Source organism: Leuresthes tenuis, unplaced genomic scaffold (genome assembly GCF_036924035.1).
Source record: "Leuresthes tenuis unplaced genomic scaffold, fLeuTen1.0.hap1 SCAF_1, whole genome shotgun sequence".
Lineage (NCBI taxonomy): Eukaryota > Metazoa > Chordata > Actinopteri > Atheriniformes > Atherinopsidae > Leuresthes > Leuresthes tenuis.
Window position 1 is genome coordinate 21,234,600 of NW_027325355.1, and position 17,564 is coordinate 21,252,163.

A 17,564-nucleotide genomic window follows, 5' to 3' on the forward strand; every position below is an offset into this window, starting at 1 on the left:
GTGTTGGCTTGTGTTACGTGAGTGTTTATACAGGCATACAAAAATGTTTCCTTTTTTTTCTTTTTTTCATTCTTGTTCAGTGTCAATAAAAGCTCTTATTGGACCAAAACAAACAAAAAAAATATTTTGCCACTACCTCTTCCAGTTCCAGTTTGTTCAGTGTGTCTGATGTCCCGTCCCACCCCTCCACCCCTCCCTCCCTCCCTCCCTCCCTCCCTCCCTCCCTGTTGTTTCCTGGTGCAAATTCAACAGCAGCAAGTAGCTCAGTGGCCTTCAGGTCCAGCTGGCTCTGGTGCATTCGAGGTCCACGTGCCAGTGGTGATCCTCCCTGTGACAGACATCAAATAGATCCAAAGTCTACCCCGCCCGACACCATCTCTGTCACCAGATGACACTGGATATACTGGTCTCTCTGGGAAGCAGTGGCAGCATAGCGTTGTTGCCGTGGGCTTCGTCCAGACTCTGCTGGCGCGGTGACTTGGATTGTGGCCGCTGTCCGTTGATGAGCGTCATGGGGATGTTGCAGTAGGTGTGCTGGTTGCCTAGCGAGGAGAGTGGCGGGAGTGTGCCGCCGGGCGGCAGGTCGTAGTCGTAGCTACGGTAATAGTGTTTCTGTCTCATCTGGGTGTGGCAGGAGTTGTGAAAGGTCGAGCGCAAGTCTGGGTGTGCCGTCGCCATGGCGGTAGAGGTGGCTGCTGCCATGGAGATGGCTGAGACGGTCTGGAGCTCACCGAAGGGGCCCTGCTCGCTGACGTCCAGCACCTGCTCATGGGAGATGCTCAGGGGCTCCATGCGCTTGAAGGGCATCTCGTAGAGGAGCTGCTTCCAGAACTTGGAGTTGAGCTTGTTGCTGGTCGGCCCGCGCCACTTGATGACCGTCAGCATCTTGATGGTGTGTTTGAGGGCCTCCACTTCCTGGTAGTTCATGATGCCGCGTAGCTCAGCACACTCGATCAGGATGACTTTGATCTCACCGGTCACCAGCATGTTGCGCAGCCGCGTCTCCAGTTCAAAAATGCTCCACCCCCTCCGCACTACATAGCTGGGCGTCATGACGATGATGAGGCGTTTGCTCTGGTCCACACAGCGTGCTACATCCTCGATGTAGGCTGGATTCACAGAGACAGAGAGACAGATGCACAACTTCATTCAAAGCATATTTCATCGTGGTTTGATTTAGCTTATTTCTACTTGCTGTACTGAATTTAATCTAGACAGTTTAATTTAACATTTAACTGCATATCAAGAGCTCATGGGTGATGAAGATATGATTAAACTAATCACACAGGCTAAAATAACTCTCTTGGCTTCATAGCAACTTCCTATCAAACAACTTCCTTTTATCAATGTTTCAAACAAACAAGTCGAATTAAGATTAGATGAAACGTGGAAATTATTCCACCATCTGGCATGAGGATAAAAACAGATAAGTGCTCATTTAGTCTAACTTGGATACACAGCTCTGGCCTCTGCAGCATTTCATCATTGTATGTACAAAAGTACTGACAGTCAACACTCGAAGCCAAACAAGACACCAGAGTTATTTTAAATTCACAGCTATGGTCTGAAAGTGAATAAAGTGGGAGTTAAAAGCAACTACAGTGCTGTAATTCGGCCTCTTATGAATGACTCAGCTTCTTGGATAATGATGAGTGTGATTATGTTTCTTGGTGTCTACAAAAAGTGCCTGAATGGAAGAGAATGTGTTTGAAGCGTTTGAAGTGTGTGTGTTTAATGCCTGCTCTTAGCCTCTCTTGGCCATGACAGAAGCAAGAGTCAACAGCAGGTAGACGGGAGTAACTGGGCTTCACCTCCCAATCACAGCTTATGAGCCTCTTGTGTGTCTGCAGTCTTGAAGCTAACCAAGGCTAAATTCCTCTTTAGCCTGCCCAGCATGTTAGAGAATGAACTGCTTCTTTCCTGCCACGCTCTGCCCTGGGGCCTTACAATAAGAGCAACCCCATTACAGTAAACTTGGGTTTGAAGTTGCCCTTTACTTCAACATGACAAGTCACTCTCTTTGCTGTTTGGTAATTGGTCATCATGCTTTAATTCACTGGGACCCAGAGGCTAAAACTCCACTCAAAGGTGTAAGCCTGCTCAAATGAGTTTTTTTCTTTTGGTTTATCAAGACTAAAATAATTAATAGACTAAAAGTTTCATATTTTCAACTACTGAGGCTAAATCTATCGTCTCAAGATGCTGAGTATTTTTTTGTTTTGTTTAAGAGACTTCACAAAACAGAACCCAGTCTAAGGGCTAAATGTAAATTTAATCTACTGATTTGTGTTTACTGGCACAATTTTCACAGTTTTGTCCGTGCTACTGAACAAAAAATAACCATAGGGTAACAGTGTAAGAGCATTTTGTAAAATAGTAGGAGGAGGCATTACACACCTGACTGTCAGGTGCTGGACTCAGGATCGAGTCACATCTTGAACACTGGTGCCTTCAGGTAATTTTACTTCAAAATTAAATTTTTTTTCTATTCACTGTTTTGCCACTGTTTTAAACATATCAAGCTAATTGATGAAGTTATGTAACCTGAGGTAATTAAGGTCTGGAAAACATCAGCTTGCATTAAAACTGACCCTGTAAAAAAAGACTGAATCAAAATATCCGTTTTATTGGCTTCAGAGTTCTGCACCCTCGTGCTTCAACTTGTGCTGAATGACCCAAAATACAGACTTTGTCTCTATTAATTACACGGGACAGAAAATCAATATTGCCACACTTTCAATAGCGTATCGAGTAAAAAAGTCAAGCCAAAACAAATGTCAAGTTCCTGCTAGCAAAAATATGTTCATGAAATATTCAAGTAAACTCTAAACAGTCACGCACTGAGGGCTTTCGAGTCTGTTGAATATTTTCTATGCCAAGCAGCTGCAAAAGCATTTGTCATTTTATTATGATAATGAAGCCAACTTACCTCCATACTGTATCTGCAGTTTTGAACCATAACCTTGCAGCATACTGTACATTTTCTACTGAGCATAGCGGAGTAACCAGAGTTTATTCCTGTCCAACAACAGCAACACTTCACTTGCACATAAGCAGCAACAGTATTTGTCTTGCAAACCCAGCATTACCACTACTCATGCAACTTTTATCCTGAAGGTCATCTGATGTTTGATGGGTTATGTTTGTGTCTGGTGTTTCTCAGTATGCACAGTTTGTTGTAAACAACTTTTCAATTTCATGTCTTTTTAGAATCGCATGTTAACATTTAACTGCTCATCAAGATTTGTGCCACTTCCTCTCTTCGGTTAGCTGCATAGTCCGTCTGCATTTCCCACTGTGCGCTTTCACACCAGAGACATTCGGTCCGCTTTAAACGGACCAGAGTTTGTTTTCTTGCTCTGAATTCCGACGACACTGTTTAATGACAGACTTCACCTTCTTTCTGAGGGCCTCTTTAGAGGAAACAGAATGTCTGGTCCAAGCTGTCAAAGATTTGAATAAGCTACAGTAGGTTTGATTGGTAACTTCTAAATACTGATATATGATCCAGAGCCCTGCTGAACAAAAGGGGTGCACTTATTTTATTTTCCTGTTCATGGGTACAGTGATTGTTTGCTCACATAAGAATTTTAATTTCATTTTTAAATTATAAATTTATCCATATTAATTTATTAATCCATATAAATTTTTGATTTACAAGAAAATGGAAACCATATCAAATACTCAAAATATTTCACAATTTCTTGAAAAATATTAGCTCAACTTGAATTTAGTGGTAGCAACGTGTGTCAAAGAGGTTGGGACGGCACAACTAATTGCTAGAAAAGTATGAGGTACTAAAAGCAAACAGGTGGAGGAACTTGCATTTAATAAGGTTAGGTGGTCAGTAACGTGACTGGATATAAAACAGCACCTTAGAGATACACAGTCAGGAGTAAAGACAGACTGAGGTTCAACAATCTGCAAAAACTGCCTCAACAAATTGAGGAGCTATTTCAGAATAATGTTCCTCAATGTAAAAAAGCAAATACCTTGAATATTCCATCATATCATCAAAAGATTCTGAGAATCTAGTGACATCTCTGTGCTCAACTTATATGGTTGAAAATCAATATGGTGTGCCTGTGATCTTCAGACATGATTCCTTCATAGAAATCACAGCAGGGGCTCAGGAACACTTCCAGAAATAATCGATTGAACACAGTTCACGGTGCCATGCAAAGAGGAAATGGGCCAAAGATCTTTTAAAACTAACTAAAGACAAAGTGGAAAACTGTTCTGTGGACAGACAAATCGTGGCTGGCAAACGTTCCGAACCAAAGAGGAGAAGAAACACCAGGCTTGTTATTAGTGCTTAGATCAAAAGCCTGCATCTCTGATGGTACTGGGGTTCATTAGGGCCCATGGGAATGGTAACTTGCACATCTGGAAAAGCCCCATCAGTGCTGAAAAGTATACAAAGCTTTACACTTAACGCCTTGCATATTTCAACAGGACAATGCTGAACCACATACTGCATCTAAAACAACAGCAATAGTAGCGCTTCACACCACAAAAGTCCAGGTGCTGCCTGCCTACAGTCCAGATCTTTCATAAACTGAAAACATTTGGTGCACCGTGAAATGTGAAATACAACAAAGAAGACCCTGGACCAGTAAGCAGCTAAAATCAGCATTACTCTCCCAAAGGCCCTACAACTAATCTCCTCAGTTCCGAGATGTTTATAGACTGTTAAGGACTTTTTTTATCCCAACTTTTTTTAGACTTGTTGCTGCCAACAAATTCAAGATGAGCTCACAAAACAGCAAAATGTATAATTATCTTCTTTGATGCAAATATTGTTTTATTGACATTTTACATTGCATCCAAACTTTTGTTTGGAATTTGAGAAATAAACTTAGGATATAAAAAAGAATTTAAAAGCAGTTATATGGCTGACAGTCACAGTTAATGTTGTCCCTGTAATTCCCAAAGCACGACATAAAAACTATAAAACAGGTTCTTCAGATTTGTTTTGCTGCATCATCAATGACTGTCTTAGACTACTGATTATCAACCACCAGTCACACCATCTGTAACCATAAACTCTCATGACTTATCAGAGTGTTCTACCAAAAAATAGGCTTTAATCAGAAAGTCTGTGTCAGTGTGTGTTGACACGAGTGGTAAAAATCTTGGGATGGAGTACCTCTAAGTAGTCTTGTGTCATCCTGGAAATGATCATTGGTGAAACCTAAACATAGATATTTACATTCAAAGTGTGATCAAAAGATTTGCAGAACACTTGTTTTCATTAAAAACAGTTCCAACATTGTGGGGACATTCCTCTGGCATAAACTGTGCTCGTCCAGTGATGCTCTGCTGGCGATGGTAAAACAATAATCGCTCTGACCAGTTTATTCCAGTTTAATATGGGACATGTAGCATAAAAAAGCAGAGGAAAAACATTTTAATTAGGTCTGAGGAGTTCATCCAAGACTTGCTTCTCTTGAAATGTGTGCAGAATACTAAAAGTCCTCGAGATCAGTACGTTAGAAATGTATCAGCATGGTAAGATGCTTAACATGTTTGAAATAATCCATCATACTCTTGAATGACATGTTACTAAACAGCAGCTCAGGAGAAAGATTGCCGACACATACAGAACTCCCAAATGGCTGAATGTTCATATATAGCTGGAGATTATGGGAGCTACATGTTTATACATAGTCACAATAAATCAGCAAGCCATGCCACTAAGGTAGAATTGTGGCTGACGTACTTTAGATTCCTCTCAATCCTTGCATTTTTATGCCATTTTCCCATATTACTACAGTCCCCGTATCAAGCACATAATCACAGCAAGGGATTCAGTTTATAACCTTGGCACAATGCCACTGAAGAGGAACATAATTAGTAATGGTGGTATGTGCAGGAAGACAAGCAAATGCAAGTATTCAAATGGAGGCTAATGGGATAATGATATTATCAAACTCATCTGTGTGATGAGTTAATCAAAGATAAGCATGGGGCATGGCGAGAGGCTTCATTAGGAGTATACTGTGGTAAAACATGCATTAATATCCATGCATAAAGAGATTTTTGATTGTGCAACTGACACCATTACACAGCAACATGCAGCTAGACAAGAAACATGGACTCTTGTCTCAAAATAAGGTTGGCTCCTTCTGCTAATTCTGTTGCATGTGTTGTTATGCCTCCCAAAGGCTTCAAACAGTGTAGAATATGCACTTTATACATTTCAGCACATGTTAACATTGCTTTTAGTGTTGGTGCAGCATATGTTGCAATTAGAGGTATGAAGTAAAATATATCAGATGCCCCTCAAAACATACTTAAGTACAGCCCCTGAGGAAATGTAGCTGGTTACTTTCAATGACATGTGCACCCATAGGTAACTTCTCATAACAGAACCCATATCATGTTTATGTACCGTTTCATTTCATTTTGGGGGCTGATACAACAGGATTATGTGCCTCAATGGTAAAAAATATTCTCCTACACTGTTGCAGCACTCGCTTTCATTCTCCATCTAAAGTAATTTAATTTTAGCTTCTATCTGCAGAGCCGAGTGGATTTAAAAAGATAACCAAAAAATTGAGGCCATACAGAGTTAGTACAGACTAACATTTCACCTTGATATCAAGGTGTGCTCTCAAAGAGGCGCATATCTCTTACAACCAGACTATCGTCCCGAAAATGACACCATGTGGAATTTGTTCATGCAGGAAATTACCACCTACAACTACTGTGCTTCAATAAGATGTAGTGATCATGAAAGCAACTGCATGTCATGTCTCAAAATGGTGTTCATTAACATGATTTGTCATTTATTGGTGACAACCTGAGTACCACAGGTTGAAAATGGTTGAAAGTATTGGGCGTAATGACACCATCTGTCTTTTCTCTGTCCTATATGCACAAAAACAATTGAGAATGACATTTGCTCATGTGTGGAAATAGTTTTAAGAGTTACATTTCAGTGAGAAACGCCTCCTATGTGGTTAGTTCTGGGAGTTGCAATATCTACCTGTCAGCCTGTAGGGGGTGCTAGTTTTAAGATCACCCTTATGGGTTGCATTAAAGGTGGAAACAAATTACTTATAAGATAATGTGGATTTGAGGACCTGATTTTAAGACACAATCTCCCCGTATAACATAATTTGTGCACCCTCTAAAATATTGAGAAAAAACATTTGTCATAAATTTTTACACAATCTATTTAAGCATAAATAATATTTTGGTGACTTTGTCTAGTGTGGTCTCAGCCCTGTGGGGTGGATTGTGTTGTGCATTCTGGGACGTTTCCCCCTTATCCACCAGAACTGAACTGGGTAAAGCACCGAATGAAAAATAAGAATAAGAAAATTGCATGGTTTGTGCCCTCAGGTGTGCAGCAGTTACACTGATTACATGATCCATAAAAAGTAGTGAATTCATGGGAGAACGAGCAAACTTTTCATTAAAAAAAAAACCCTCAAAACATAATTTCTATGGAACTTTGGTTTGAAAAATCAGAGCACTGAAAGATAAGGGTGCAATGCAGGTCTGCTGAGCTCACTCTTTACGTGCGCCAGTATCTGCAATCTACAAACTACAACGTGCGTTGTATCTGGAATACTCAATGTTAATTAAAAATTCCTTGTTTTGTTTGGTAAAGTACCCCTTCCCTGCTCAGTGGCTGTCTCTTTCAGGCCTCAATGTCTCTGCTCTCCAAGTTCAGAAAGAAGTCCTTCGTAAAATAAAAGGTCTCGTGTGTAGTATGCAGTGGCATCTAGTGGCATGAACTGCAGATTGCATCCAAATAAAAGAAAAACAGCTTCCCTTTCAAAATATACAGGGAAAAAGTACACTGGCCACAAAAAATGTGAAATATCCTCTCTGTGTTTTATCCCTTTTGGGATCCTGTCGTAAGGTAAATGTGTAAAATTTAAAAAACTGATTAAAGGGACCTGAATCGCCTTGTGATATAAATATTTTGTTTCAAGTTAAGGAAAACACAGGAATTATTATTATTATTTAGACATACTTTCCATATCTGGATTCCATTTTTCTATATCTATAGACCTTTTAATAATGTTTCAAGGTGAGACTGATACACCCTCATTACGCACCTCTGAGCTGGTAACTGAGGTGGTCCCACAGCCAAACTGGGGTGTATCTGTAGTAGCAAACAGGTCTTACCAACAATGCTGTTGCCACTTGGCTAATTCTGTGTTGCGAGCTTGCTATGTGTAAGCACACACTGATGCAGAACCGAACTTCCTCTGTTTGGTCTGCATTACAAAAGGGGAAAAGGAGGCAGCTGAACGAGGACATCTTTTAGGCTGATAAGATGCAATCAATGTGCCAGAAGGGCTTATGAGTCTCCTTAATCTATCTACCTTTTGTCAGGTGAAAGTGTTGTGATGTACAGTTCATACTGCAGGGAGGAAGGCTTTAAAATACATAACGGCATACACCGGCTGACTCGGCATGCCTAAAAAACATTTCATGTCATTGGTTTATTTATGGTTAATTTATTGGTAACATTATTTAAAACTGAACCCTTGTTCTGAGTAGTGGTGCTTAACCTGTTTCAGTCATTTATCCAGCATTGTAGCTAATGGTTAAGCAAAAGGTGTCTTTTTAGTGACTCCTGGTACACTAGAATGGAACACAAATGGATATTTTCTTTTTCAAACTGGTGAATTGGCATGTTTTTTTCTTATAATGATGTATATTTGATATATACCTTGGTGTAAGGAACACTATCAACCATCGATAGTGTTCCTTTTAGTTAAGTTAACTACTGAAATAATATTTTAAAAACAATGCAAATTTAATAAATGTTCTTTCCTGGTTTTGTAAACCTAAAATCTGCCTAAATGAACCCTTGTAACAAATGGATCCATAACATTTCAGCTACTGGTTAGAAAAAGCTCATCTTATAATGATCAAATGAAAACAATGACGGTCTTACGGGTCTTTGTTATGCCACAGCACAAAAGCATAACAGAAGCCAACAAACAAGGCATCACCACTGCACTGACAACAGCAAGACTAGCAACACCAAGCGACAAAACATTCGACACAACTTGACATTGCCGTGAGAGAGAGAGCTTACTTCCTGTGGGGATCAAGTCCCTGTCTGGAATGAAGAGTTTATACCCATAATGCTTCTCCAGTACGTCAGGGAGGATCTCCAGGGCAAAGCGCTCCTCCTCTCTGGTCTCCTGGCTCCACTGGTCAGGATCCACTTTGGTGTAGGACAGGTAAGCGTCATAGTCCTTGTTGTCTGCAGGCAGAGGAGGAAGACAGACAATGTTGTGGGTAAAATGTCCTGGCTTCTGTTAAACACCCTGCAAATCAGTGAGTTATGCTAACGGAGCCTTTATTGATTTTTGTTCACTAAAAACCAGACTGAAGTTATGCACTGTTACACTCCAGATGCTCACAATCTCTTTTCATAACGGTGCATAGAGAGCAATTCATTCACTGGGAGACTTCATAGAGGCAGGACGCCTCCATTACAGTGACCTCTGGGCACCTCTGCCCATCTTGAGTGCTTTTCATTACAGCTCAGTCCCCACTGACAAATTATGTTGCCTTGATCTCTACTTTTCCCAGTGCAGGCAAAACAAATTAGACTCCAGCTTGAGCTAAACGCCCAACACCGCCTGCCCGGACCAGCACATGGTGCTGCTTCATCACCCACGTGAAAGCAAAGATTGATGGTGGATTTTGAAAGGACTGAGCTGAGAGATGGAAAGTGAGAAGTGAAGAAGGACCTTCATGGTTTTCTTACTCAGGAAAATGATTCAGGATAATAAAAGACATGGCGATATCCCAGAGCTCCTGAGTACTATAAGAATGGAAGAATGGCTTTTGGCTCCTGAGCAGAACAACCAAACCAAGCATGTCAGCCACAACTGTGAAATAGCTCATTTATTTCCAATGGGACCAACGGGCTTTTTTAAAAACTATAAAGTCCTTATTCCTCCCCTTAGCTCTTCCCCTCTGCTTTGCAGAGGTAAGATGCCCATTTTCTTTTGAGGATCAAGGAGCAGTGGTTGGGGCTTTTAATCTAAAATATTTCCAGAAAGTGTTGTGTAAAGGAGTAATTTTCACAGGGAAATCTGGAGCAAATCAAAATAAGGTCTTATATTAAAATATGACCAGTTAACACTTTTCAAACACCTTTAGAAATAAGCCAGCTTCAACATAAATCTCATCTACATAAAGCTTTTTTACCCTCTGCAGAACATATCTCACTGATCATGAAGTAAAGTCTCAACTGGCTACAGTACCATCTCTGGCTCTATGTGACAAAACCTAGTAAACTAGCAGCACATAACTTGATTTGGACGTACTCTGGTGTGGAAGAACTGGCATGAAGGCTGAGCTGGAATGCCACCATGATCCTGACCCTATCCACACAAACACTCGCCTCTTTTTCACCCCAGCAGAAGATCATACTGTCTACGATCATAATGGAATTCCTTTTATTTTTTTCTTACCAAAGAAATAATCTCCACAAAAACCTTTCCAATGTAAAACTAAATTACATTCAACCATACTTTATCAGGCCAGAGGCAGTAGCTTCAGGGGATCAGGAATTAAATGTTTGAGTGATAAAATGTGTTTTGTAGTTTAGGTGAACTTTGGGTGAGCAACTGCAGTTACTGTGAAGCAAGTTTGATACAGTGAAAGACATATTTTGGGTCATATTTATAAGAAATGAAAATATTAGATTCTATTTGTTTCTTTATTCATTAGTGACTGGTGACACAAAGAGAAGGAAACATAAAAACTGGGACATTGAGCTGCAGCTGAGGTAAACTTTTTAAGGACACCAACAGAGTTTGGAACAGCAAGTTCCAGTTTTAATTTGGCATGTGGTGACATTTAATGCATTAAGACAGCGGAGATGATGGGAAGTGAATGATTAGTTGGGTGAAGACAAGGGGGAGGGAGCAGATGGTTCAGATGAAGGACGTTCAGGATCAACTGTCAGAACAGCATCCCAATTTTGCCTCTTTTAATATCCTTTCTATTTTACACTCTGGCCTCTCTCTGGAGCCATGAGACTGTCAACAAGATTCACTCACTTCCCAGAGGGTAATCTTGATATTTGGCAAGTGCACGGCTTGTAATTAATCTATCTTGTTTTTATAACGTGCAATTCCTTTTACAACATCAGGGACATGTAAAAATAATTGAAATGTAACCTCACTTAGTATAACTAACTCCGAGGCTTGAAATCTGCTTCACCGCGGCATAAATCTCCTTCTCTGTTTTTCCTCTGGTAGCTTTTAAACAAACGCTGTGTAGGCAGATCAAGGCCTATTTTAGTGGAGATGATTCACTCGTCTGTAGCGAGAAAGAGAGTGGAGGAAGTGTTGGGGGGTAATCACGAAGGCTGAATGACCTCCTCCCTCCCCTTCAGCATTTCTCCATAAAAGAGACAGTTCAAGCATCTACCTACAATAACCGCATCTACATGCTGACTGCAAACGGAGCAGCTTCACTGATCCTCTGCACGTGTGCTCTGTGTATAAAGCATGCACGTATACAGTGTACGCCTATGTGCACAAAGAGTCCACAGTTCGATGGTGAACTGTTGAACTTGCAGTGAAGAGTGCCAAGAGAGTTTGAGGCGTAATCTCTGTGATATCTCTAGGCTCTATTACATTTAATGGAGTAGATTGGAATGCAACAAACATACTTAAGCCTGTGGTTACAGAAGTGCATAGCACTGACTGCTAATGAGTAGCTGGGCGCTTTTTTTCCAACATAATGTTTTGTTTTCCATAATTCAATTTCACCAGAAGTATATGGCTTTGCGTCAGATAGCAGAAAGCAGACTGCCAGTGAGATGCAGTGATTGAATTTTTGAATAAAAATGTACTTGGCATTTTGTTTGAATACAGATACGTATTCTGAGTTCTGATCATACCTTCACTGTTGACCCTGTAATATACTCTCACGAGGCAAACTAAATATGTAAAAAGCTCTTTCAGGCATGATCCGCAAAAGCTTGATTGATACATAAATATTTTAGCGTTGGCGTGTAAACAGCATGTTATTCTTCAAACAGCTGGTTTTAGCTCCTTTATAACATTTTATCCACCGGGACATATTCATCCTGATGGATCATGGGATAATTAAAATGAGAGGAAAGTGTTTAGCTCGTGGATATTTTTGATCGAGTCTTTGATTTTTGGTAAAATACCAAATTTTTTGAACATTTATTGAAATCAAACCATGTGACCCTAATTACAGTCATATTTTCAAGCTCTAAGTTGGAATTAAAATTATTGATTTTTTTTCCTTAACACTAACTAGAGATGGAAAATGAATCCAGCTAGGCAGAAAGTGCATATTTTTTTCCCTGAAATGTTGTGGGATGGAAGTCTCTCACATTGTTGTGGAGGAATTTCTCTCCAACATTTCTTCAGCTCATTGAGGTTTGCAGCATTGGTTTATACACAGCTCCCTTGAGGTCCCACAGCAGTTCTGGTTTAGAATTAATTAATTATGACACAATGTAATATGTCATGTGTTGTTGCATGACGTTGTATTTAGCTCCTCTTAAGACCTGGTAAAGACCAGATAACTTATTATCATGAGCTGATATGTAAACCCTTAAAATTGAGCAAGGGCGTACTTCCTTTTCACTGTAAGTGGAAATATTTATACCCACAAAGTAAAACTCTAGGCTCAGACTGCTCAGGGTGATGGAGGAATGATGTAAAACATAACAAAAAAGAAAACTATTTTGTTTGTTTTGTTTAGGCAATGCACATCAGACATAACTGACCGTAACAACTTTCAAACCAATCAGTTAATCAGTACATATACTTAGGTCAAATTTTTCTAAATAGAGTGTCCACATGAATATCTGTGACACACACTGGGACTGTAAAGTTATCTTTTCTGCTGGATATATTAAGAAGACGCTAATTAATCAGGATGTATTACAGTTGCAATGTGTGCAAGATGTGAAAACTATTCATGTTCAGTATCTCCAAACTACACTGAACACAGACAGAGCTTCATAATTCCACACTGTGCTGACAACACTGACATTCATATTTATGGCAGAGTGTTGATGAGTTCCCACCTCTTTGTCAAGCCTGCTCGGCTGTTGTCATGATGAAGCCTATTATTGATTCCACTGACACCCACACAATGTGACAAGTGAGCGCTCTTTAACTAAATTGCGCCGCTGACAAATAGCCGACAGTCCATGCTATTGTTGCGTACAGCTTACAATTTTACATCTGGCAGAGGAGGGAGGAAGGCGTTCAATTAGTACTTGGAGTGGCCACGATGAAACACTTTCTTGGCAGTGTGTTCAGAGTTATGCTGGAGAAAGAAAAAAAAAACATCTCTGTGCATCTGAGACACTGGTTTATGGAATTTATTGATGAAAAATGTGTCTGTGCTACTATATCTTACATACAGCTATTTCATCCTGTCAGTGCAGCAGTTACCATAGTGATGGGATCTCAGTTAACCACCTTCTGCCATTGCTTAGCGACTGTTTTGTCTCCACTCAGCTGGAAGCTTCCTATTTAATCCTTCCCCATTCATCTACAGTACACTGTCACTAGAACTCAGATGAGTTGCCAGGTTCGGGTGAGAGTGTGTGCATGCTTATGAATGGGTGTGTGCCAGAGTTGGTGGTGAAGCGATCTAATCGACCGCGGCGTGAAGCAAAGTATCAGGGGTCTCCTAAGAGCTCCACAGGCGGTGTGCTGTGTCTTATTGGACCTGATCCCCTTATACTGGGAAACAAATTGAAAATCTCTTTCTCCCTCCAAGCACTCACTCCTGCTGCACAATTAAAGGAGACAATTGCTGTGTGGCTTTAAGTTCAAGGCCCAACATTTTTTTTTCTCCTTTTCAACATAACTGCCTCTGGGTCATTCATTACGGCAAAGTTCCAGAGGAGCAAGAGAGCCGGAGGTAATGACTTTCATTGAAATGTCTGATGTAGCAGCCATCACAGTTAAGTAGAGCTGGAGGAGTGGTCCAGAAGACTTTTTACCTTTTAACAAACATAACTCCCAAGCTGTCTCACTATCCACTTTGCACAATCCCTCAGCCTCTCTGAACTAATCTCATTCCCCCTGAATTCACTACAGTGCTGCAACTTTAGAGACTCATTGCAGGGAAATCAAATTAAAACTTGCTCCTTGTCTCATTTTGATGCATTCTTAAGCTAAGACTCATCCACCAGGCCCAATCAAAGATATTTTTTTCTTATACCACTGCTGATGAGGCCTGAGAGGTAATGTTGTTGTCTGGCACAGGGGCTGTGTTTTGATTTGCTTTAATATAGAGCGTTCGGCTGAATATATTACCCTTGCACTCACGCACTCACTTGTGTTTTTGGCCAGGAGACATGAGAAAGCACAAGCAACCCACCCAATGTACTGCCCAATCGCAAATCTCCTGTGTCTTAAACAAGAGCAACACTAGTGCAGCAATTTCCTCTTTCAGCCAAAGAAAGAAAAAAAGGAATACAGAATGGAAGAAAAAAGGAATACAGAAAGAGCAATATTTCTGTCCCTGTGAAAACTTGTCACGGCTGTAAAATCCCATCTGGGAACACAAAAATAGAACCGGAGGACAGAAAAAAAAGAATAGGTATCTGTGCGTATGTGATTGAAGCCATTGCAGTTCAATTCAATGGGCGTGGCTCAGAAATAAGAAGATCTGCAGCTTTTTAAGTCCACTGTGTGCTGCTCTAGAAATACTGAAGTCAACAAAAACACTGTCGACATAGAAACGCAGAGAAGGGGATTATACTTTGCTGCAAATGTGCATCGTGATGCATCACTGAATGCTCTTAAAAGGGCAGCAGGAGCATCAGTTAAAAAAACCCACACACAACGTTTTAAGAAAATATGCAGCTGTTACCGACATGACAGCAGGAGGATGGGCACATGCAGGAAATTGGAGATTCATACTGTGATTACCACTAACTCGAGCTCGCTCCAATTATTTTTTCCCCTTGTGTTTGGCTCACATCCAAAAGAAAAAATGTACCCTGAAAGAAAACCCCAACTCCAAAAACAGTCGTGATGCTGTGAAAAATGCGACTGAAAACAATCATTTGCAAATCTCATAAATCTATATTTCATAAAATGTTGAAAGTGAGACATTTTACTATTTCATGAGAAATACTACAACATCTTGAATTTGTTGGCAGCAACACGTCTCAAGTTGGGACAAGATCATGTTTATCCTCCTCTTCTCACAACAGTGTGTAAACATGTGGGAACTGAGGAGACCAGTTGTTGGACTTTTGAGAGAAGAATGCTGTCTCATTCTTGCTTGATATGTATGATTATAGCTGCTCAACAGTCCCGGGTCTTTCTTTATTGTATTTTATGTTTCGTGATGCTCCAAATGTTTTCAGTTGGTGAAAGGTCTGGACTACAGGTAGGTCAGTCCAGCACCCAGACTCTTCTACTTTTAAACTATACTGTTGTAGTGGTGTTGTAGCATCAGAGATGCAGTGCTTTTGAACTGAGCACTGATGAGAAACCTTGGTAACCTGGTTACGATCTGGTGGTAGTCTCTGGAGGATGTGGCATTCATGATTCGTCTGACCACAGAGCACTTTTCCACTTTGTCTCAGTCAGTTTTAAATGAGCTTTAGCCCAGAGAAGTGCAGTGTTTCTGGACCATGGTCACATTTGGCTTCTTCAGTATATGATAGACATTCGCGGATGGCATGGAGAATTGTGTTCACAGACAGTGACAACAAGCAGGACGGTCCTTCTCCTCTTTAGTCTGGAGGACGCAGCATTCACAATTTCCAAAAAGAATTTCAAATTTTGATTCATCTTACCATAGAACAGTTTTTCACATGTCTGGAAGCGTTCCTGAGCCATGCAGTGGTTTCTACGAGAGTCTGTTTTTAATGTAGCGCTGCCTCAGGGCCTGAGGATCACACAGTCCGTTGCACATAGAGATGTTGATTTTATGTACTGTAAATGTTTAGATATTTAAAGCCTTTGCAATGTTATGCTGACTAACACTTCAAGATGTGGTTCTTTACAGATTGCTGAACCTTTGCTCATATTTAGTACTTAGAAACTCTACCTCTCTAAGATGCTCTTTTTAAACCTGGTCATGTTAACTGATCCAGCTCATCCATTTTTAGTACCACTTACTTTTCCAGACTTCTATTGCTCCATCCCAACTTTTTTGAGTCATGTTGCTGCTGCCACATTAAAGATGAGCTGAGATTTTCTATTAAATAGGAAAATTTGAATGAAATTTTGGTTTATTCTACACAACGCCCCAACGTTTTTGGAGCTGGGGTTGTAAAAGGCAGCATTGTCACTTTAAAGCTAACGGTGAGACTTCACCAGTTAGAAGTTTTGAAAACGGATAAAGCAATCGTTTGAAAAATCAGAACTTCTCTACACAAGAAATGGAATAAATCAAAGACTGTGTAGGTGCTTGCTGCCCTGTAAGGAGCATTTTACTGAATATTTATAATTTTTTGAATTAGTTGCTTCAGTGGGAGTGGGTGGAGAACATTCACAAAAATCAAGAACAGGATTTCTGAGTTTGAAACAGTCATTGAGATTGATGAATCTGCATAGGAATGGTACCACCTGCAGCTTTAAGAAGTGAGAAATAGTCCAGGTGTTTTCCAAGTAAAAGGAAATCTGTGTGAAGAGCCGCATTGATACTGTTCGGTATTTGGATAAGATTCCATCTGGATAAAGAAAGGATGTTTTCACAGTGATGAAAGCTGCTTAAGAAGTCATCCACTGCACAACAAACACTAGTATAGCAAGAGTTTATACTATGATGTCTTTCATTTCATCTCATCTTACCTCCATCGATGTCTTCGCTACCAAAATGGTTCCTGTAGAAGAGCATCAGCTCAATCCTGTAGCACTTATACAGAGTCACAAGGCAGATCAGCAGTAGCAGGATGGCTCCCAGACCTCCAGCTAGCTCCACCGTGTACATCAGCTCTGCTAATATTCCAAAGACAGAGAGCAGAAGGAAAAGAAGAGAGATATTTGGATTATTTGTTTACAAATGAATAAGACAAACAGAATTGAAGATCAGTTAAAACCAGGATACAGACTGATCATAAAGCTCTTATGAACAGTGTCCGCTCCACTCCAATTAAATCTCAGCCCCTGAAAAAAACGGTCCTTTAAACTGAGGAGCTGTATTAATCCTTTCCACCAACTTGGATGTGATTACTCTAAAATGAATTTAAAATAATGCACTTTAAGCCTATATTCATAAGATAAAGTTGAATAAGTTTAGGTGAACAGCTAAACTAACACAGATATTATAGGTATGAAAATACCTCAAATAAATTCTGCAAAATGTTTTTTTTTTTTTAAATATATTTTTTTCTGACAATTTTCTGGCGTTACCTTTGTCTTTAAAAATGTTTTGCTTCATACTGTTGAGCTGAATAATCTAAAACAAGTCCCTATTGGCCAGTTTTGATAGAGTGACAGTGTGGCAACATCCACAGTTAGTAAATGTGAGAAGAGCAGAACAAGAGAGCCCGTGGAGAAGGCCAAAAGAGAAGAGACAGAAAAGCAGCACGCAGGTAAGTGTAACTC

At 40.2% G+C, this 17,564-nt stretch overlaps 1 protein-coding gene across 2 annotated transcripts in view; it reads right to left on the minus strand.

Moving 5' to 3' along the window:
* Nucleotides 1–231: 231 nt before the first annotated feature.
* The window catches only part of LOC140272433 (interleukin-1 receptor accessory protein-like 1), a 237,750-nt gene continuing 220,417 nt past the window's right edge, over nt 232–17,564 (minus strand). Inside the window, exons 9-12 of one of the 2 annotated variants that reach the window (XM_072367923.1) lie at nt 16,809–16,955; nt 9,068–9,238; nt 5,150–5,194; nt 232–1,109 (exon numbers count right to left, since the gene is read on the minus strand). In XM_072367923.1, the coding sequence (XP_072224024.1) occupies nt 382–1,109; nt 5,150–5,194; nt 9,068–9,238; nt 16,809–16,955 (1,091 nt within the window). In that variant the 3' untranslated portion in view covers nt 232–381. The remainder of the gene's footprint in view (nt 1,110–5,149; nt 5,195–9,067; nt 9,239–16,808; nt 16,956–17,564) is intronic. The other variant, XM_072368001.1, reaches the window with a different exon arrangement.